Source organism: Piliocolobus tephrosceles, chromosome 20 (genome assembly GCF_002776525.5).
Source record: "Piliocolobus tephrosceles isolate RC106 chromosome 20, ASM277652v3, whole genome shotgun sequence".
Classification (NCBI taxonomy): domain Eukaryota; kingdom Metazoa; phylum Chordata; class Mammalia; order Primates; family Cercopithecidae; genus Piliocolobus; species Piliocolobus tephrosceles.
This window is the reverse complement of record NC_045453.1, coordinates 14,910,546-14,928,512: the sequence shown is the minus strand read 5'-3', so window position 1 is coordinate 14,928,512 and position 17,967 is coordinate 14,910,546. Positions and strand designations below refer to the sequence as shown.

The following is a 17,967-nucleotide window of genomic DNA, read 5'->3' as shown; positions in this document are numbered from 1 at the left end:
TTTCTGCCCTGCCAGTAGGCTTACATTCCCGCTCTTGTTTGCTGGCCTTTTCACGCGCAAATCTCATTCAATCTGTGTGACATCATTCCTTTGGATTTATGATTTCCGTTTTCCAGGTGAAGAATATGAGCTTTGGAATTGCCAGTACTTAGCGCCCAATCTGCCAAAAAAAAAAAGCACTCTACAAATGAAGTCTGAATGAATGAATGAATGGATGGGTGAATGGATGGACAGCTGGATGACTCATAACTTACAAGTGGTAAAGCTGTACTTGAACCCCAGTTCGACCTGACTTAATACATGTGTACTTCCCACTGCCCCGCTGACTCACAGGACACAGTGCCCACCTTGCCAGGCCAGCTCAGCCCCTCATTCCAGCCTGGAGGCAGAAGGGAGCCTGCCCCTTTGGGAGAATCTCTGCCTCAAGCCAGGCCAAAACCTCCCCCAGCATCATGGGCACAGAGACACGGCCAATCCCTTATATCCCAAGAGGTGTCTTGACCAGCAGAGCAACAAATCTGCATGTGAAATCTTTCATTTCATATTGTAATTATGATTATTTGCTGAGCTTCAAGGCATAAATAATTTATTTGGATAATCCCATCCCAGTGACACTTTCCTAATGAAATGTCTTAGTTTGGAGGAGAATGTGTTCATTATGAGAAGGTCCCCTTTGCCGTCAGGGCATGGAGAGATAAAAGAACAGGCAGGTGCTTTGTATCATCTATTTGGCAGGCTCGGGAGCCTCTGGCCTCAGTCCGGGCCTCATCATCAGAATATCGCTGCTGGATGTGTAATTTACAAAGCCTGTGTCATTCCTTTGTCAGAGCCACAAGCAACCTGCCGCCTTCGTGGTCACCCAGCACCCTCTACCCAACACCGTGGCAGACTTCTGGAGGCTGGTGTTTGATTACAACTGCTCCTCTGTGGTGATGCTGAATGAGATGGACACGGCCCAGGTAGGAGGAGGCCGAGCCAAGCCCTAGGTGGGTCAGGGGGGCCATACTCTAAACCTGGAGGGAGAGCCCTTAACAGCCAGTGCCTGCCACATCTGCCCCAGCTAGCTGTCCTGTAATAAGCTCTGTCTGGCCATGAGCATCAGGCAAGCCATTCTGCTGCCTACAGAGGGTCCTGTCACCCCCCCCCCAGACCTCCAGCAAAGACTCCCCTTGCCTATGGGCTTTGTCCAGCTCCCCGCCCAGGACCAGACTCTGTTGCTCCATCTCACAAGCATTGATTATTGTCTTGCTCCAAAGCACACAGATCTTGCAGAGCCAGGAGGCTGCCTCCCCCAGCACTGAGCACCTACAGCCCTGAATAATACCCAGATGCCTGGCCACACTCACCTCCCTTCCCCTTCTGCAATGCAGCCTGTGCAGACAGAGCCTGGGACTTGAACCTTGGACCCTTTACCCACTGACCACCTCACCAAGCCCCAGTTCCTCATGGTTGACCTTCGTGTCCTGGCAGGCTTCCTGCCTTAGCCCCTCTGGTCTGATAGCTCCTAGCATCACGTGCCTATAACATATCCCCATATTCAGGACACAGGACATGTATCTTGGGACAGTTTCTAGATTTCTTCAAGGCAGTGAATGCACCCCTATGCCAGGGCAGCCATTCTGGGGTGGAAGAGGTGAGAATAGTCCTTCAGATTTTTAAAAATCTATCCTTTCACTGCCTTGAATAAAACTTAAAGTAACATCGCATTCCTATGTGAGCACTGGCCTTGGATGGGAATTTTAAAAATTTTTAAACAGACCCGAGCTATAGTTTCAGCCCTGCAAAAGCTCATGGTCTTGCTCCAGAGACAGATGAGCAAATTGTCCCAACCTCGTGTGGCTGCTATAATAGAGGTCAGCAGCGAAGTGCTGTGTTGGCCAGGAGCAGGGAGCAATTAATTCTGCCCAGAGGGTGAGGGAAGACTTCAAAAAGAAGATGACTTTGGCCTTGAAGAAGGCAGAGGAGCTTTAGGTATATGGAGGCTGAACTCACTGGGAAAAGGCATTTCAGGCAGAGGGAACAGCACAGGCAAAGGTGAGGCAGAGGAAGAATATACGTAGACTTATTTGCAGAACAGTTTATGTTCCAGTGTGGCTGGGGCTTAGGGGAATATCAGGAGGAGAAGAATGTAGTGAGGCTGAAAAATGTAGCAGAGCCCAGCTTGCAGAGAGCTCCCTGTGCCAGGCTAAGGAGCCTGGATCTTGGTTGGCAGCATAGCAAGCCTCAGACTTTTGCTTCGTTAAGCAACAGAATCCTTTCTATGAATAAAAGCTTTCATGCAAGCCCAGTGTACGAAACAGCAATGACCAAGAGCTGCTCATGATGAAGCAATAGGCAGAGGCTGGGGTTCCACCCATACTGCTCTCTCATTTTCTCCTGGTGCCCCTGGAGGGTCAACAGTGGTATAACACAGCCAGGGTTCCTGTTAGAAAGTTGGGTCTAGAGGCTGGGCATGGTGGCTCATGCCTGTAATCCTAGCACTATGGGAGGCCAGGGCAGGAGGACTGCTTGAGGCCAGGAGTTCATGCCCAGCCTGGGCAACACCATGAGACCCTGTTTCTACAAAAAAAAAAAAAAAAAATTAGCCAGGCATGGTGCTGTGTGTCTATAGTCCCAGTTACTCAGGAGGCTGAGGCAGGAGGATTGCTTGGGCACTGCAAGGCTAAAGTGAGCTATGATCCCGCCACTGCATTCCAGCCTGGGTGACAGTGCAAGAACCCATCTCCCTTTTTTTTTTTTTTTTTTTCGAGACTGACTCTTACTCTGTCGTCCTGACTGGAGTGCAGCGGTGCAATCTTGGCTCACTGCAACCTCCGCCTCCCAGGTTCAAGCGATTCTCATGCCTCAGCCTCCCATGTAGCTGGGATTACAGGCGTGTGCCAACATGCCTGGCAAATTTTTGTATTTTTAGTAGAGACGGGGTTTCACCACATTGGCCAGGCTGGTCTCGAACTCTTGATCACAAGTGTTCCACCTGCCTCGGCCTCCCAAAGTGCTGGGATTACGGGCGTGAGCCACCGCATCTGGCTGACCCCATCTCTTAAAAAATAAATTTAAAAAATGCAAAAAAAGGTAAGAATAAAAAGAAAGCCAGGTCTGGGGATCAGTGCAGGTAACAAGCCACAGGAAAGACGTGCAAACCAGGAGACCAGGGAGGAGAATGTTGCAAATATGCAGAAAATAAAAGTAGTTATCTGAACTGCAGAAGTGGCCAGGAGGTGAGAGGATTGGAATTGATCATGAAAACATTTCCAGACTTAAGTCCACAAGGTTTAGGGAGCAGGTGCAGGTGGGAGGTGAATGAGAAGGAAAGTTGCAGATAATGGCAGGATGTTGAGTCTGAGCAATTACCACTGTGCCCAGCCCTACAAAATAATTTTAAATGAACTGGGCATGGTGGTCCATGCCTGTAATCCTAGCTACTTGGGAGGCTGAGGCAGGATTACTTGAGCCCAGGAGATCAAAGCTGCAGAGAGCTGTGATCACACCACTGCACTCTAGCCTAGGGTGACAGAGAAAGACCCTGTCAAAAAAAAAAAAAAAAAAAAAGAGGAATGAAGGATAATTCCAAGGATTGGGGCCTGAGCAATAGAAGGTTAGAAACTGAGATAACTATAAAAAAAAGAATGAATTCTCATAAAACAGAGTTCTGGAACATTCTCTGCAGAGTTTTGGAGTCCGAAGGCATCACCACCCTACGCTTTTGACTGAAGAAATAAAACAGTGAACTCAGCTCATGAGCCTGGGTGTGAAGTCTGGCCTGCAAAACACTGTTTGCTCTCTTTTTCAACATCCCTTTCTGCAAAACCAGAGCTCAGGCACAGAGGATGTGCCTTTCAAAGAACTTCACTTTGGGACCTATAAAACCTTGAAACAAAGATCAAGGTCATTGGCTATAGCTCCCCCTTTCAGGGTGGGTCCTGGGTGAATGAAGAATCTTTCAGGCCCAGATGTTGGTACAGAGTTTGAAAACTGATATTCTAAATGCAAAAACATCAGGCTCAGAAGTACCCTGAGGTTGGCTGCCATATGCAGCTGGCAAGCATTCCCTGAAACCGGCAGATGAATAGAGCACTTATTGATATAAATATCATCACCGCAGCAGCTGGGAGCCTTATGAAAATAAACAATGACACAGCATGAGCATCAGAAAAGCCGCCCTCGGCACCTGGAGGGGCGGATCTTTGAAGTGGCATCAGCATCTGTCTGCCTGCGTGCTCATGCCAAGGCAGCCTCCAAGCTAGCCCAGCCTGGCAACATGGACAGGTCTGCCTTAGGACCTCAGCATTGCTAGGTCACTCCTGAGAGGACCGATGCCACCTCCTGTGGTTTGCCTGGGAACCATAAGGGCGTATTTTGGGGACTGGGCAGGGCTACCTGTAAGTTGCAGCAAAATAAGAAGAGGGTGTGATCTCTCACAGGGCCTTTTTTTTTTTTTTTTTTTTTTTTTTTTTGCACTGCTGGCCAAATCTGCCCCCGCTCAGAATCTTACACTACTTCACTCAATCAGCCCCAAATATTGTTTCATTCTCTGCAGTGGTTGCTGTTCAAAGGTAATTATGATCAACGAGGGCTCAAAATAAAGGCTTTCAAACTTTTGCATTCAACCTTACAGATTTTTCTGACTCTTTAGGACTCCAAATATCTGTGGTCAGATTTGTGGGGTAAAATCCTAGAACCACGCTAGCCAGCAAAGCATGCTGTCACTTCTCAGATGCAGCAGAAAGAACATTTTCAACCACATCCAGCAGCATTGACAAGATCTTTTCCATCTTTGTGGTCTTTATGGATAGGCCAGAGTCCATGGAGACCAGACATCAGAAAGAAGCCCTCCTTGCAGTCATGCCACACTCACCATACTGTTTAGAGAGCTCAGGAGATCCTCCACACCAGCCACAGGGTAGGGCGATATGGTGGCCAGAATCATGGCCCCACCAAAGGTGTCCACATCCTAACCCGAGACCTATGAATGTGCTATGGCACCTGGTGTATGGCGCATACAGGGATGTTTCTTTACTTTAAAACAAATAAGAGCCCACAACTTATATAAAGGCTGAGTTGCTCAGTTCTGAGGCTCCCACTGTGGAAAGTTGAGAGATCAGGGATGCAAAGCCTTTTGGAAAGGTGAGGGTGCCTGAGTGCAAGGACAACGGGGGCTGTGATGGATTCTCATGGAATTGAGAGAGGCAAGCTCCTCATTCTCCCGGGAGAAGAGCAGGGTGCTATTTCAGAGATGTCTCTTGCTGCCATTGTGCCTCTAGGGCAAATAGCAACTCCTAATATCCCCATTTTCAGTCTGAGCTTGTGAAAACTAACACACCAGCAAAATATGCAAAATACCCAACTTGCATCTCAGCCAGCCTCAGATCTGACTTTGCAAGGGGCTGTGTCTCTGTCTCTGTTCCCACCAGAATGGTAGGGGTAACAGTAAAATAACAAGTCTGAGGTCAAGAGACCTGAGTTCAAATTGCAGCCTTGGTACTTACTCACTGTGTTGCCCTGAGCCAGGTCCTTTACTTTCTCCAAGTCTTAATGTTATCCTTGGTTAATTATAACCTAGATGTTAGCCAAGTTCACGCTGTCTTTGACGATTTAATAAAATTTGCTCTGTTCCCTACTCCCCATCCTGTGGGAAAACCCAAAGTCCATCCTCAACATTTCTGATAATTCTGAGGGGGTTGTATTCTCATGTTCACTTCCAAGTTTCAGCTGAGGCTTTAGTCGGAGCAATATGAGCTTCGGACCCCATCAATGCCCATGACTTAAAGTTGAACATCCCACATCCTCCTTCTGAAGCCCCATCTTGCCGCCTCAACCCTCGCTAGCAGTAACATATCTTCCCCTGACCCTGTTGCCCAAACCATTTTCTTCCCCTGTTTACCTCCTCTCCCATCCCTCCCTCTCCCATCCTCTCCCCAAAAGCTGTTCCTTTCTTAAGCTGCAAAATCCAGCCATCTCCTTAGTACCTCTTTCTAAAACCTGCTCTGAGCCTTGCCTCCCATCCCCAAGACTCTTCTGTAGGTATATTCCTAAACTCCAACCCTTCCTTCCCAGAAACAAATTCTGATGCAGCTGTTGTAAGAGTAAGTTTCCACCCACTACAGGGAGATTGCATTATGGAACTTCACGGGACTATTGGGAGGATACATTGAGGAGAGATGTGTGAATGTGCTTTGATCAATCGATCCCTCTCTCCCGCTCTCTGTTTCCCTGTCCCTGTCTTCTTTATGCCTTCACTCACAGTCTGACTTCCTTAACTGGACATAGTATCAAAGCCAATTTTATAATCACTGATGTTGAATTTTAAAACCAATTCAGGAAACTTACATTTCTCTCTTTAAAATACCACTTCAGGCCGGGCGCGGTGGCTCAGGCCTGTAATCCCAGCACTTTGGGAGGCCGAGACGGGCGGATCACGAGGTCAGGAGATCGAGACCATCGTGGTTAACACGGTGAAATCCCATCTCTACTAAAAAATACAAAAAACTAGCCGGGCGAGGTGGCGGGCGCCTGTAGTCCCAGCTACTCGGGAGGCTGAGGCAGGAGAATGGCGTAAACCCGGGAGGCGGAGCTTGCAGTGAGCTGAGATCCGGCCACTGCACTCCAGCCGGGGCGGCAGAGCGAGACTCCGTCTCAAAAAAAAAAAAAAAAAAAAAAATACCAATTCATTTCACCTTTAGGTGACCTGGGACCGAGTTCTTCACTCTGGGTCACAGGGACCTTAATAAATAGAGTCCTTCATTTCTAACACTATGATATTACTTGGCCTTTCCATTTTATCAAAGTATTTTTAATTAAAGGCATAACTAAGGTGTACTGAAATATGGTCTAAAAATGTTTATTCCAAAAATAGACCCATATGCTAGTTTTCATTCAACTCATCAGAGCATGTTTATTCCAGTGACTAACAAGTTTTCTGATTCCCTCAGCAAGAAAAACATGTTTAACGCATGAGGCTACCTCTGTATTTGTCATATATCACGCATGAACTTACACCCCCCAAGGACATCTTTTCATGGCCCAAACAACTATGGAGAGCACTACGTGGAATAATGTATGGCAGCTGTTCCAGAGCTGTCCACACAGGCTTCACAATTTTGCTTGGTTTAACTTGTTCTGACAAAAGACATCAAAAGTCCCCACTGTTTTTCTGGAAGAAGCATGATTATTTCTAAATCATTAACAACAACTGGACTGACTTCCTCTCCCCGGTGTGTTCATTGCCACTACCTGTATGTATCTGCAGTGGTAAAGCCCTCCCTTCACCTTTCACCCTCAGACCACTGGAAAAGAAAGGGTAGGAGAGAGTACTTACTAGGCAACGAGGTGGAAAAAGTCAGTTGGTCTAGACTCTTGGCTGAAGAATTTGAATCTATTCTTGGATAAGCCAACTTCACAAGTTTTCCATCTAAGGAAGAAAATGCCAAGGTTGCATTGAGTGTTAAGTGTGGCTTTCAGGTCGGCTAGGTTCTCATGATCTTAAAGAAGCAAGTAGGCTTCCTAGAATTCCCATTTCCAGAGCCTTAAGAAACCAAGGAGTTGTATAAATCGCAGATGCTTACGTGCTTATATGAAAAGTCTGGCTCCTCCACTCACATTTGTGATCTCTGTTCCATGTCTATGTGAGCCAGGAAGCCAAGCTCAGTTCCTTGCTGGTTTCTGCAAGAAATACATGCGCAGTATGCATTTTACATGCTATTATGAATGTATGGAATATTCTAGAGGTTAGGAGCAGGGTTATGTGACACATTGAGTTGCCTTTTATACCTCATTGGTTCTACAATGATCCCAACCTTCCTCTTTTATCTTCTGGGTCATTCAGCTCATCAGAGCAACCTGCAGATCTCTGTTTTTTGACATGCAGTATCACATATCTAGGATGCTATTCATCTTCACAGCTACCCCAAGCTGGCTGATCCAGAATTTTCACAAGGGCAGTCCTTTGGGTATTATCCTAAAGAGAAATTTTCATAAGAGCTACTAAGTGGAGAAAAAAAATCTTCTATTTATCCATCTTGTTTTGAGGAACCCTCCCCCATACTGCCTAATAATCACAGCTTACATTTATTGAGTGCTTGGTGGATACAGATCCCTATGCTAAGTAGACATTAAAATGCACAGCCACTCATAACAAACTGGAAAAGCTAAGAGATGTAGCCAAGCCATTCAACTAGAAAGTAATAGAGCCAGGATTGGAATCCAGAAACCCCAATGCATTTTCCCACCTTTTGCTATACAACATAAGCAAACCAAAATGGTGGCATCCATTCAGGTGCAGCCACAGCACTTGAACACCAGGACAGTCTTGAGCTAAACCACAGAGGATGTTTCTTGTTGATGAGAATCATTTCTGAGCCCCAAAGTGTCAGTAGGAAGAGAAAACGTGGCCTCCCTGCTTGCTTTCTCTTGTTTCCCATGTCTAGAGTATATGCAATGTCCTGGGCTGCAGAGAGAGACCCTGATGATCCCTAGCAGCTCAAATACCACATTTGCCAGCACATCACCCTTCTGAATGTCACCCATCCTGCTGCTGCTGTAGTCTCACAAATTAGGGCGCCCAAGTGAAAGGATGACTCTGATTAAGGATTAGAAAAGCCTGCAACCTTCCGCAGCCCTCTGGGCATTATGAGAGAGTGACCCAGAAAATCGAATGCAGAGAAGTGTCCCGAAATATAGGAGTCTTGTTTGAGGCATAGTAGAATCTATTAGCTTGAGAAATTGGTCTGGAAATCTTATTAAAAGAGACAAATCATTCCACATTCTCTCCAGACTGAAGATATTGGGGGTAATAGGCTTTCCCTGATACCTTGGATCCATGCACCTCATGTCAGGATCACAGCCAAACTCTGGGAACGCTAAATTCAGTGCAGGTGATAAAGGCAATTATTTTTTTAATGGGCAGTTCTGATTAATTCTGGTTTCTCTGACCAACCATAGACCTATTTGTACCAGTCTCTCATTACCGTGAAGGTTGCAAGGCGGAAAAGCCAATGGCAAAGAGAAATGAAGTTCAAATTGTGGATTTGTCATTATTGCACAGCTCAGCAGATGGTTGTCCAACCATGGAGGCCTCTGTGACCAGCGCCCTGACAACACACACACACACACACTCAGAGCTCCTTTCTCACCATGCTTGGTTAACCCCCAGTGAAGGTGCCAGGAAAGCAAGGCATCATTGCATTCTGAAGCTTAACCTTGCATACTTACGCTATTTATGAGGGGTGATAAGAAGAATCCTTCAAATTTATATATGATAGCTATTACCATTATTATTTTTGTTGAGTACTGATGGGTTCAATAATGGTATGAATCACTGGAATTTAGTAAATGCTTATTCCATGCCTGGCACTGTGGTAAGGGCTTTATTTACATGAATTACGTCCTTTATCCTCAGAACAACCCTATAAAGCAGGGGTTGCCAAACTTTTTCTGTAAAGAGGCAGATAGGAAATATTTCAGGATTTGCAGGCTATAGGGTCTTTGTTACAACTACCCAGCTCTGTGGGTGAAGCAAGAAAGCAATTGTGGACAATACATAAATGAATAAGTGTAGCTGTGTTTCAGCAAAGTTTTATACGCAAAAATAGACAGCTGGCTGGGTTGGTCCGTGGGCAATAGTATGCCAGCTGCTGCTATAAGGTGAACGTTCCTAAGCTAGAACTTGGGGTTTCCACAGCTAAGAAGGTGGGAAACATGAGTTTCCATCTCCTACATCCTTCCTGCTCACTGCTCTTCCCTTATAATTCTAGTTCTAGAGGGAGAAATGAATAAAGATATTTTCACATGTGACTTCTCAGGGTGAGACAGCTGTTCTTCAGCCACAAAGTGGACAGCAAGCACCCCCTTCAATGAAAACCCTGCATCTGTAGGGGGGGTGGGTCACTTCTGTCAATCTAGCCTCCTATTTGCAAGCTTGGGGTAGCCTGAACCCAGGCCCCCCTGATGAGACTCAATCCCAAACTGCTCTCAGAAGCCTTGGTGGGTCTGTCTTTGGGAATCTTGGCTATATCTTCAGGGCAACCCCCCGATGAAGGGTCTAACACATGGCCTCTTTCTTCATGTTGGCGTGGTCCTCAGTGAGCCTGCAGCCCCAATCTTGACTCTCCTCTGTACCCCAGCAATGGGACCTGTAGATCTAGGCAGGGTCCATCTCTGTGCCCCTTGGGAACTAGGAACTGGAGGGAGCATGCCTTGCTCCTCTCTGCAGCCACACACACCCCACCCCCTACCACAACATTCTCTCCTCAACTAAAGTTATCTAGTGGCTCAACAGAGACGAAGATACAAGAAGCAAGGTATCCATCTCTCTCTCTTTTTTTTTTTTAGATGGAGTCTTGCTCTGTTGCCCAGGCTGGAGTGCAGTGGCATGATCTCAACCCACTGCAACCTCTGTCCCCTGGGTTCAAGTGATTCTCCTGCCTCAGCCTCCTGAGTAGCTAGGATTACAGGTGCCTGACACCATGCCTGGCTTATTTTTGTATTTTTAGTAGAGACAGGATTTCACCATCTTGGCCAAGCTGGTCTTGAACTCCTGACGTCATGATCCACCCACCTCGGCCTCCCAAAATGCTGGGATTACAGGCGTGAGCCACCACACCCAGCCTCCATCTCTTCTTCTAGATGACCCCTGAAGCTTAAAGAATAATTTATGGCCAGGTGTGGTGGCTCACACCTGTAATCCCAGTACTTTGGGAGGCCGAGGTGGGCAGATCACGAGGTCAGGAGATCAAGACCATCCTGGCTAACACAGTGACACTCTGTCTCTACTAAAAATACAAAAAAAAAAAAAAAAAAAAAAAAAAGCCAGTATGATCACACGTGCCTGTAGTCCCAACAATTTGGGAGGCTGAAGCAGGAGAATCGCTTGAACCCGGGAGGCAGAGGTTGCAGCGAGCCGAGATAGCACCACTGCACTCCAGCCTGGGTAAGAGAGTGAGACTCCATCTTAAAAAAAAAAAGATCTTATACTAGGTTTTCTCAGTCTCTGCACTATGGATATTTGGGGCCACATAACTCTCAGGGGGAGCTAATCTGTGCATTGCAGGATGTTTAGTGGCATCCTCTCCTCACTAAATGCCCATAGCAACCCCCAGGTGTGACAATCAAAATGTCTTCAGACTTTGCCAGATGTCCCCTGGGAAACAAAACAGCCTCCAACTGAGAACCACTGTCTTAAACTGAAGGTCAATCATGGCCTTTTGCTCTCAGCTGTAGGTTCTAATTTCCAATTCCAGATAAATAGAAAAAAATCACAGGCAAGATCTGTTAGCACCATGTGACATTAACTTTTGGTGCAAAGTGAGTATAATTATCCCCACTATACCTATGAGAAAACTGAGGCCTGGGCTGCACAGCTAGCAAGCACCAGAGCCCAGATTTGGACCAAGGCTGCCTGAGGTCAAACCCCTATATTTTTTATACTACTTCTGATCTGATCATGAATGAACCCTATGAAGGTTTTCCTAGAATGAGGAAGAGTTTTCCATGATTTGCATGGTGAAAAGAAAACTAGATTGTACTTGCCCTTTCTTTAGCATGTTCTATCTAATCCTGACAGCAGGGCTTAGAGGTAGATATTATTCTCCCCATTTTACAGATGAGGAAACTCAGGTTCAGCAAACCTAATAAATGGTTTGAAATCAGCATAGCAAAGATTTGTAGGCCCAGTGTTTCTGTGCTCAAAGCCTTGATATTTCAACACCAGAAAAAGTGGGTGGCTGCTCCCTAAAGGGGAAACTGAGTCTAATTTCCTACGTAATACTCTATCTTTCTGGTCAGTGTGTCCTGCCAGCCATAAGGAAAGCTTGGTGATGGCTGGGAGCGGTGGCTCACCCTATAATCCTAGCACTCTGGGAGGTTCAGACAGGTGGATCACTCGAGGTCAGGAGTTCAAGACTAGCCTGGCCAACATGGCGAAACCCCATCTTTACTAAAAATAGCCAGGCATGGTGGCAGGCACCTGTAATCCCAGCTACTCAGGAGGCTGAGGCAGGAGAATCACTTGAACCTGGGAGGCAGAAGTTGCAATGAGCCGAGATTGTGCCATTGCATTCCAGGTTGGGCAACAAGAAAACAAGAGTGATACTCCATCTCCAAAAAAAAAAAAAATGAAAGGAAAGCTTGTTGATAAATGAGACTTTGATACCCACCCTCTTGCCTTTGACCTCCCTCTGTGACCTCTTTCCTTATCCCAGTTCTGTATGCAGTACTGGCCTGAGAAGACCTCCGGGTGCTACGGGCCCATCCAGGTGGAGTTCGTCTCCGCAGACATCGACGAGGACATCATCCACAGAATATTCCGCATCTGTAACATGGCCCGGGTAAGTACACGGCCACCATTGCTTGCTGAGCCCCTCCTCCCCAAGACAGATGGAGGCTGCTGAGAGAGGATCCCGCTGAGCCAGCCAAGAGTCTGTGTTGTGCTCTCCTGATAATTTCTTCCTTGAGGAAGTGATGCCTGTGCTGATTCCGGCTCCAGACTCAGCAATGACTCCAACACACAGAGATGCAACGAGCGACATCCAACTTGCCATCTGCCTGTTTCCTGACACACTTGCTGCTGTGTAGACAAAACTTCTTAGACATTAGATCTTCCCCACTGTGTGTCTGTACTGGCATGAGTTGATGCAGCCTTTGATTGGATCCCATAAGCTTTGGGCCAGGCACTGCCAACACCTAGGTGAAAAGTGATGACTTACTTCCATGAGGATATTCACTGGTTGAGCAGAGTAGTAGGCGGGAGGGGCAGATTAGCAATCTATGAAATAGTTGCTAACGAACACGGTTTTGGTCGCTACTTGGGGCCCAGGATGAAAGGAGCTCAGCACCTCCCCTGCCCCCCAACTCAGAGTTCTTTGCCTGTTGAGAAAGTGAGACATGTTCTGGCACATGAGCCTCAGGGAGAAAGAACTCTGCCCAACAGTCAGGGAAGGCTTTCCTAAAGAAAGGGACATTTAAATTGGGTTTTGAAGGCTGAGTAGGAGTTTCTTAGGTACAAAAGGGGTTCAGGGCAGTCACGGCAAGAGAATCTGTGTGCACGAAGGAATAGGAGTAGTCATGGGGACGCTCCCCATGAGGACATGGCTTAGATCCTGCTTGGTCTGTCTTCCACTATGATGCTGCAGTCCCCAGGGTATCTGCAAGGTGCATGTCCCCAGGCATCCCCACCAGAACAGCCCTAACAGCCTCTCTGTTCTCAGCCACAGGACGGTTATCGTATAGTCCAGCACCTCCAGTACATTGGCTGGCCTGCCTACCGGGACACTCCCCCCTCCAAGCGCTCTCTGCTCAAAGTGGTCCGACGACTGGAGAAGTGGCAGGAGCAGTATGACGGGAGGGAGGGACGCACTGTGGTCCACTGCCTGTGAGTACTAGGGAGGTGTCACCAGGGCAATAGGATGGTGGGTGATAAAGCATCCTTGCAGATGCTGCTGGCCACATACACCAGTCCTAGGCAAGCCTGGCTATACCACAACTCAACATCCCTCAAAGGCTAGTGGCAGTGCACTCAAAGGAATTATGATCCTTTAATGGAACAGGGCTGCCAGTTTGTTGTCCTGAACTAATATATGGCATATGATTGATGCAAAACCTGGTGGTCTTTCCACAAACATGAGAGGAGGTGGCAGACCATGTTCCAATGCTTGCAATAATAAAGTGAGCCCCATTCTCCAATAAGAGGCATGATATGCCCTGATAGTCACAAGAAAACCCAGGACAAAGTGGGTTCCACTGACCAGAGCCTCCTTTGTTATTTCCCGAGGAAAAAGAAGAAGGAGAGAAAAGGGAAGGTGCTGATTATGAAAGCTTAATCCAGACATTTTAAATGAATCATCTCTATCCATTTGTGAAGTAGATAATTATCATTTTGTAGTGAGAAAACTGAGGTGCAGGCAGGGTGAGGTCATCAGGAACCAAGGGTGGGGCTGTGGCTTGCATTCATTCCCTGGCCTCTCAGCTAATGCGCCATTGATCAACCCACACTGTCTCTGAGTAAACCAAAGGACTTGTCTACTATGCCTACTTCTCTACAATGGGTTTAGAGGGATCACAGGACAAAAAGAGCGTGAGGGAAAGGCACTGCCCTGAGGGACTGATAGACAGATGTGAAGGACTCTGGGAACACTACTGCACAGGGGCACAGTGAGCTCCAGACCAGCTGTGTTTCTACCCCCATTGCTGGGGTGAACTGCAGACTTTACCTCCTGTCTTTGAATGGACATTGTCCAGTCTAATGAATTCTGATGTCATTATGCGGGGTGGAGGTCAGGACCTCGAGAGGACAGTGGCTGACAAAGTGTCCAATGTCAAGAAAATCACTGAATTTTATAAGCCTCAGTTTCCTCATCTGTTCAGTGGGTATGTGGAATTAGACAGTCTTCAGACCCTATAGTGCTTTGGCATGAAATAGAAAGTAAACACAGTTTATCTGCCAACATGACCAAGAATGTCATGGTAGCAAATACGCAAATGTTGTCAATGTAATTACTTAAAAGAGCAAGTGTCACAGAATCTATCCTAGGAGTACAGAGTGACCACAGAGGTTTCGACGAAGTCTCACACCCAAAACAAATCTGCAGCCGTAACAGCTATGTGTGAAATATGTGATTCACAGTCACTCACTTTGCTTCTTAGAACTTCAACGATTTGAGGAAAAGTCATTGAGAAGGCCTCTCTCTTTAAAAATGTCATGTTAAAGGAAATTTGAACCAAGGTCTTCTCTTTCTCAGAACAAATATTTCTGGAGCTAGTGGAGGCACTGAAAATATCTGACTGACCTCAGAATTGAGGTCAATCTTTTCAAAACCAGCTAATTATTCTCCCTCTCAAACAGGTGGTGCATGCACATGTTAGGAAAGTCAGGGAGCTTAAAGGAGGTTAAACATACAGATACAAAGAGATGCACACACAGAGCTTCGGGGCTACCACCTGCAGCAAATATTCCTTTCCAGAGGAAGCAAATCTCAGGCTAGAGTTCAGGAAGATGCTACGTGGTGTCCCAAGTCAGGTTGATGGGTGACATCAGCCAAGCCCAGGTGGCTCTGCCCACATCCCAAAAACTAGCAGCTGGTTTCCTGCCAGCTAATCCCTGCTGCCTCCAGATGCCCAGATGCCTCCCACACATTCAGGTGACCTTATCTTAGCACTCATCTTTCAGGGTCTCAGACCACCAGGCCCTGAGACCCTGTGCCTACTCACCTCTTCCCTTTGGACACTGTTATTCTTGCTTCAATAATAACATGATAGAACCTTCTTTCGCAGGAGACCTTACTCTCTCCTTTCTTTCATGTTTGTTTTTTAGCCTGTTTATGTTTTGTTTTTGTTTTGCAGTAGTGTCTTTTTATCTATGTCCTTTCCAGGCAAGGTGGCCAGTAGTTTGAACCAAAGGAAGGTACAGGGACATTCTTCTACCAACAGGGACCTTGGTTTCCTCAAGAGTCACAGACACCATAACAGACCCTGAAATGCAGGCACCAGTCAGGGAATGGAAAGCAACTCTCTGTACTTGAAACATCTGGTCACTGCGTATCCTGTAGATAAAACATCTGGGAGACTGACTGAGTGCCTTAGTTTCTGTCCAGATGTTCTTTAGACACAGACCATTACATGAAATCATTAGTTGCTCTTGGCAACACGCCCAGGAGTTCTGAATCAGGCATATTTCTACAGGGACTCTCTGTAAAGAGTCTGAAGGGTGTTTCAACGAAGATGACTTATGGAATTTCAGAAAGGAATAACAGACATAGCTCTGCCACCAACCTTCTATCCCTAGACTCAAGATCAGTAGCATCTTGCTTAAACCAAGGTGTACAGTAGACACCTGTCATTTTAAGATAAGGCCTATCAGGCCCAGTTCCTCCCTCCAAGTTCCTACCTCCAAGTTTGGGCTGGCTGACCCTAGGCTAACAGAGTATTGCTGTCCTTAGTGGAGGATGGGAAGAACTAGTAGGAAAATCACTTGGAAATTTTCATTGTCTTTACTGGATGTTTAAGTGGACCCACAGCATCCTTTTGGACATGGATGCAAGCATCAGCAAGGATGCAGGTGTCACATGTACAAAGACACAGTACTGTCCTGCCCTTGGCGTTTGGGTGAGTGTGCCCTGAGTGACTGTAACATGCTCATAGAACCAAGAAACATCAAGCTAATTGAACTCTCAAAGGTCATCTAGTCCAACCCCTTCATTATATGAGTGAGGAACTTGGGGCCCAGACAGAGGAAGTGACTTGCCCAAGGTCAAAGGAAGTTGATGGCACAGAGTCAAACCATAACTCATGGCTCAGGCTAAAGCCTGCACCATTGCCTTGCCTTGTATCTGCCCAGGCAGCTGATCCCTATTCCTACTGATATAGCTTTAGAATCATCAGGTGCCTGGAAGGGACCTAGGAACATGGCTCACCTCTTTGCTCTGTGTTTAGAAATGGGGGAGGCCGTAGTGGAACCTTCTGTGCCATCTGCAGTGTGTGTGAGATGATCCAGCAGCAAAACATCATTGACGTGTTCCACATCGTGAAAACACTGCGTAACAACAAATCCAACATGGTGGAGACCCTGGTGAGTATCCCAAGGACTGTTCTCCAACAGCCAGGGACTGACTAGTTCCCTTGACCTGGAGAAAATGACATCAAATAGTAAAATCACTCAACAGCTGGCTGCTGATTATATACCTGCAGTCTGTGCCCTTGATATGCACTGTCATCTGCCCTGCGTCTTCCCCTTCCAACCTCCCCAACTTTTCTTTCTTGCAGGAAAATCCAATTATTAATCCTGGTACACCTACTTTGCTTCACTTTCTGCCCATTCCTTAAGACAGTGTCGTTAATTCAGGCTTAAAGGAAAGGATTCTGGATTAGTAGAATGTGAAGTATGCTTTCACTTCTGTCCAATTATATTCCAATTAATTTATGCTAATTTTTACAATAGAGAGCATCTGCAGTAGAGAGCACTGTGGAGGAAAGTGCGGCAAAGAGGGTGTGCGGGCCGAGCCCCAGATGGTAAGACCCGGTACCATGCTGGGCCACTGCACCATGCACGAGGAGCTTTAATATGTCTTTAACCCTACTCCAAGTGTGGTCTTGGTCAAAATGAGGCCCTATTAGCACGTGGGTCACAGACCAGCAGCAGCATCATTACCTGGGAGCTTGTTAGAAATGCAGAATCTTGAGCCCCACTCCAGATTTACTGAATCAGAATGTGCATTTTAAAAAGATTTCTGGCTGCCTTGTATGCACATTACAGTTTGAGAAGCACTGTTGTACAAAACAGTAAAAAAGAAAGGGAATGATGCCAGCTGGGCACTCGAGGAAGCTTGGGTAGAAGCAGCCATCAAGCGGAATTTTGAAGGATGTCCAGATATGGGTAATTTTGAGTTGACATAATGTGGATGTAGATAAAGTTTTCTCCAAAATCTGTATCTCTAAACTAAATGCATTTTCCCTTTCCTTTTTCATCTCTCTTGTGTCCTCTTCTCCCTCTCTACCTCTCCTCCTCTCCGCCTCTCAGGAACAGTATAAATTTGTATACGAGGTGGCACTGGAATACTTAAGCTCCTTTTAGCTCAATGGGATGGGGAACCTGCCAGAGTCCAGAGGCTGCTGTGACCAAGCCCCCTTTTGTGTGAATGGCAGTAACTGGGCTCAGGGGCTCCGAGGCGGTGGCACCCTGCCTGACTCCAAGGAGAAGACTGGTGGCCCTGTGTTCCACGGGGGGCTCTGCACCTTCTGAGGGGTCTCCTGTTGCTGTGGGAGATGCTCCTCCAAAAGGCCCAGGCTTCCTTTTCAACCTAACCAGCCACAGCCACGGGCCCAAGCAGAAGTGCACCCACAAGCAAGGCCTTGGATTTCTGGCTCCCAGACGTCCTGCTTTTGTTCTGAGTTTGTGGATCTTGTGGCAAGCCAACTGTGCAGGTGCTGGGGAATGGGAAGCTCCTCTGCCTTCCTTCTCCTTGGGAGTGGAGGAGATGTGTG

At 46.8% G+C, this 17,967-nt stretch overlaps 1 protein-coding gene across 2 annotated transcripts in view; it reads left to right on the top strand.

Annotated features, from left to right (window-relative positions):
• The window catches only part of PTPRT (protein tyrosine phosphatase receptor type T), a 1,114,757-nt gene extending 1,097,200 nt beyond the window's left edge, over window positions 1–17,557 (top strand). For both annotated transcript variants that reach the window (XM_023227953.2, XM_023227952.2), the window contains 5 exons: window positions 828–959; window positions 12,195–12,320; window positions 13,200–13,363; window positions 16,420–16,555; window positions 17,504–17,557. In XM_023227953.2, the coding sequence (XP_023083721.1) occupies window positions 828–959; window positions 12,195–12,320; window positions 13,200–13,363; window positions 16,420–16,555; window positions 17,504–17,557 (612 nt within the window). The remainder of the gene's footprint in view (window positions 1–827; window positions 960–12,194; window positions 12,321–13,199; window positions 13,364–16,419; window positions 16,556–17,503) is intronic.
• Window positions 17,558–17,967: the final 410 nt, after the last annotated feature.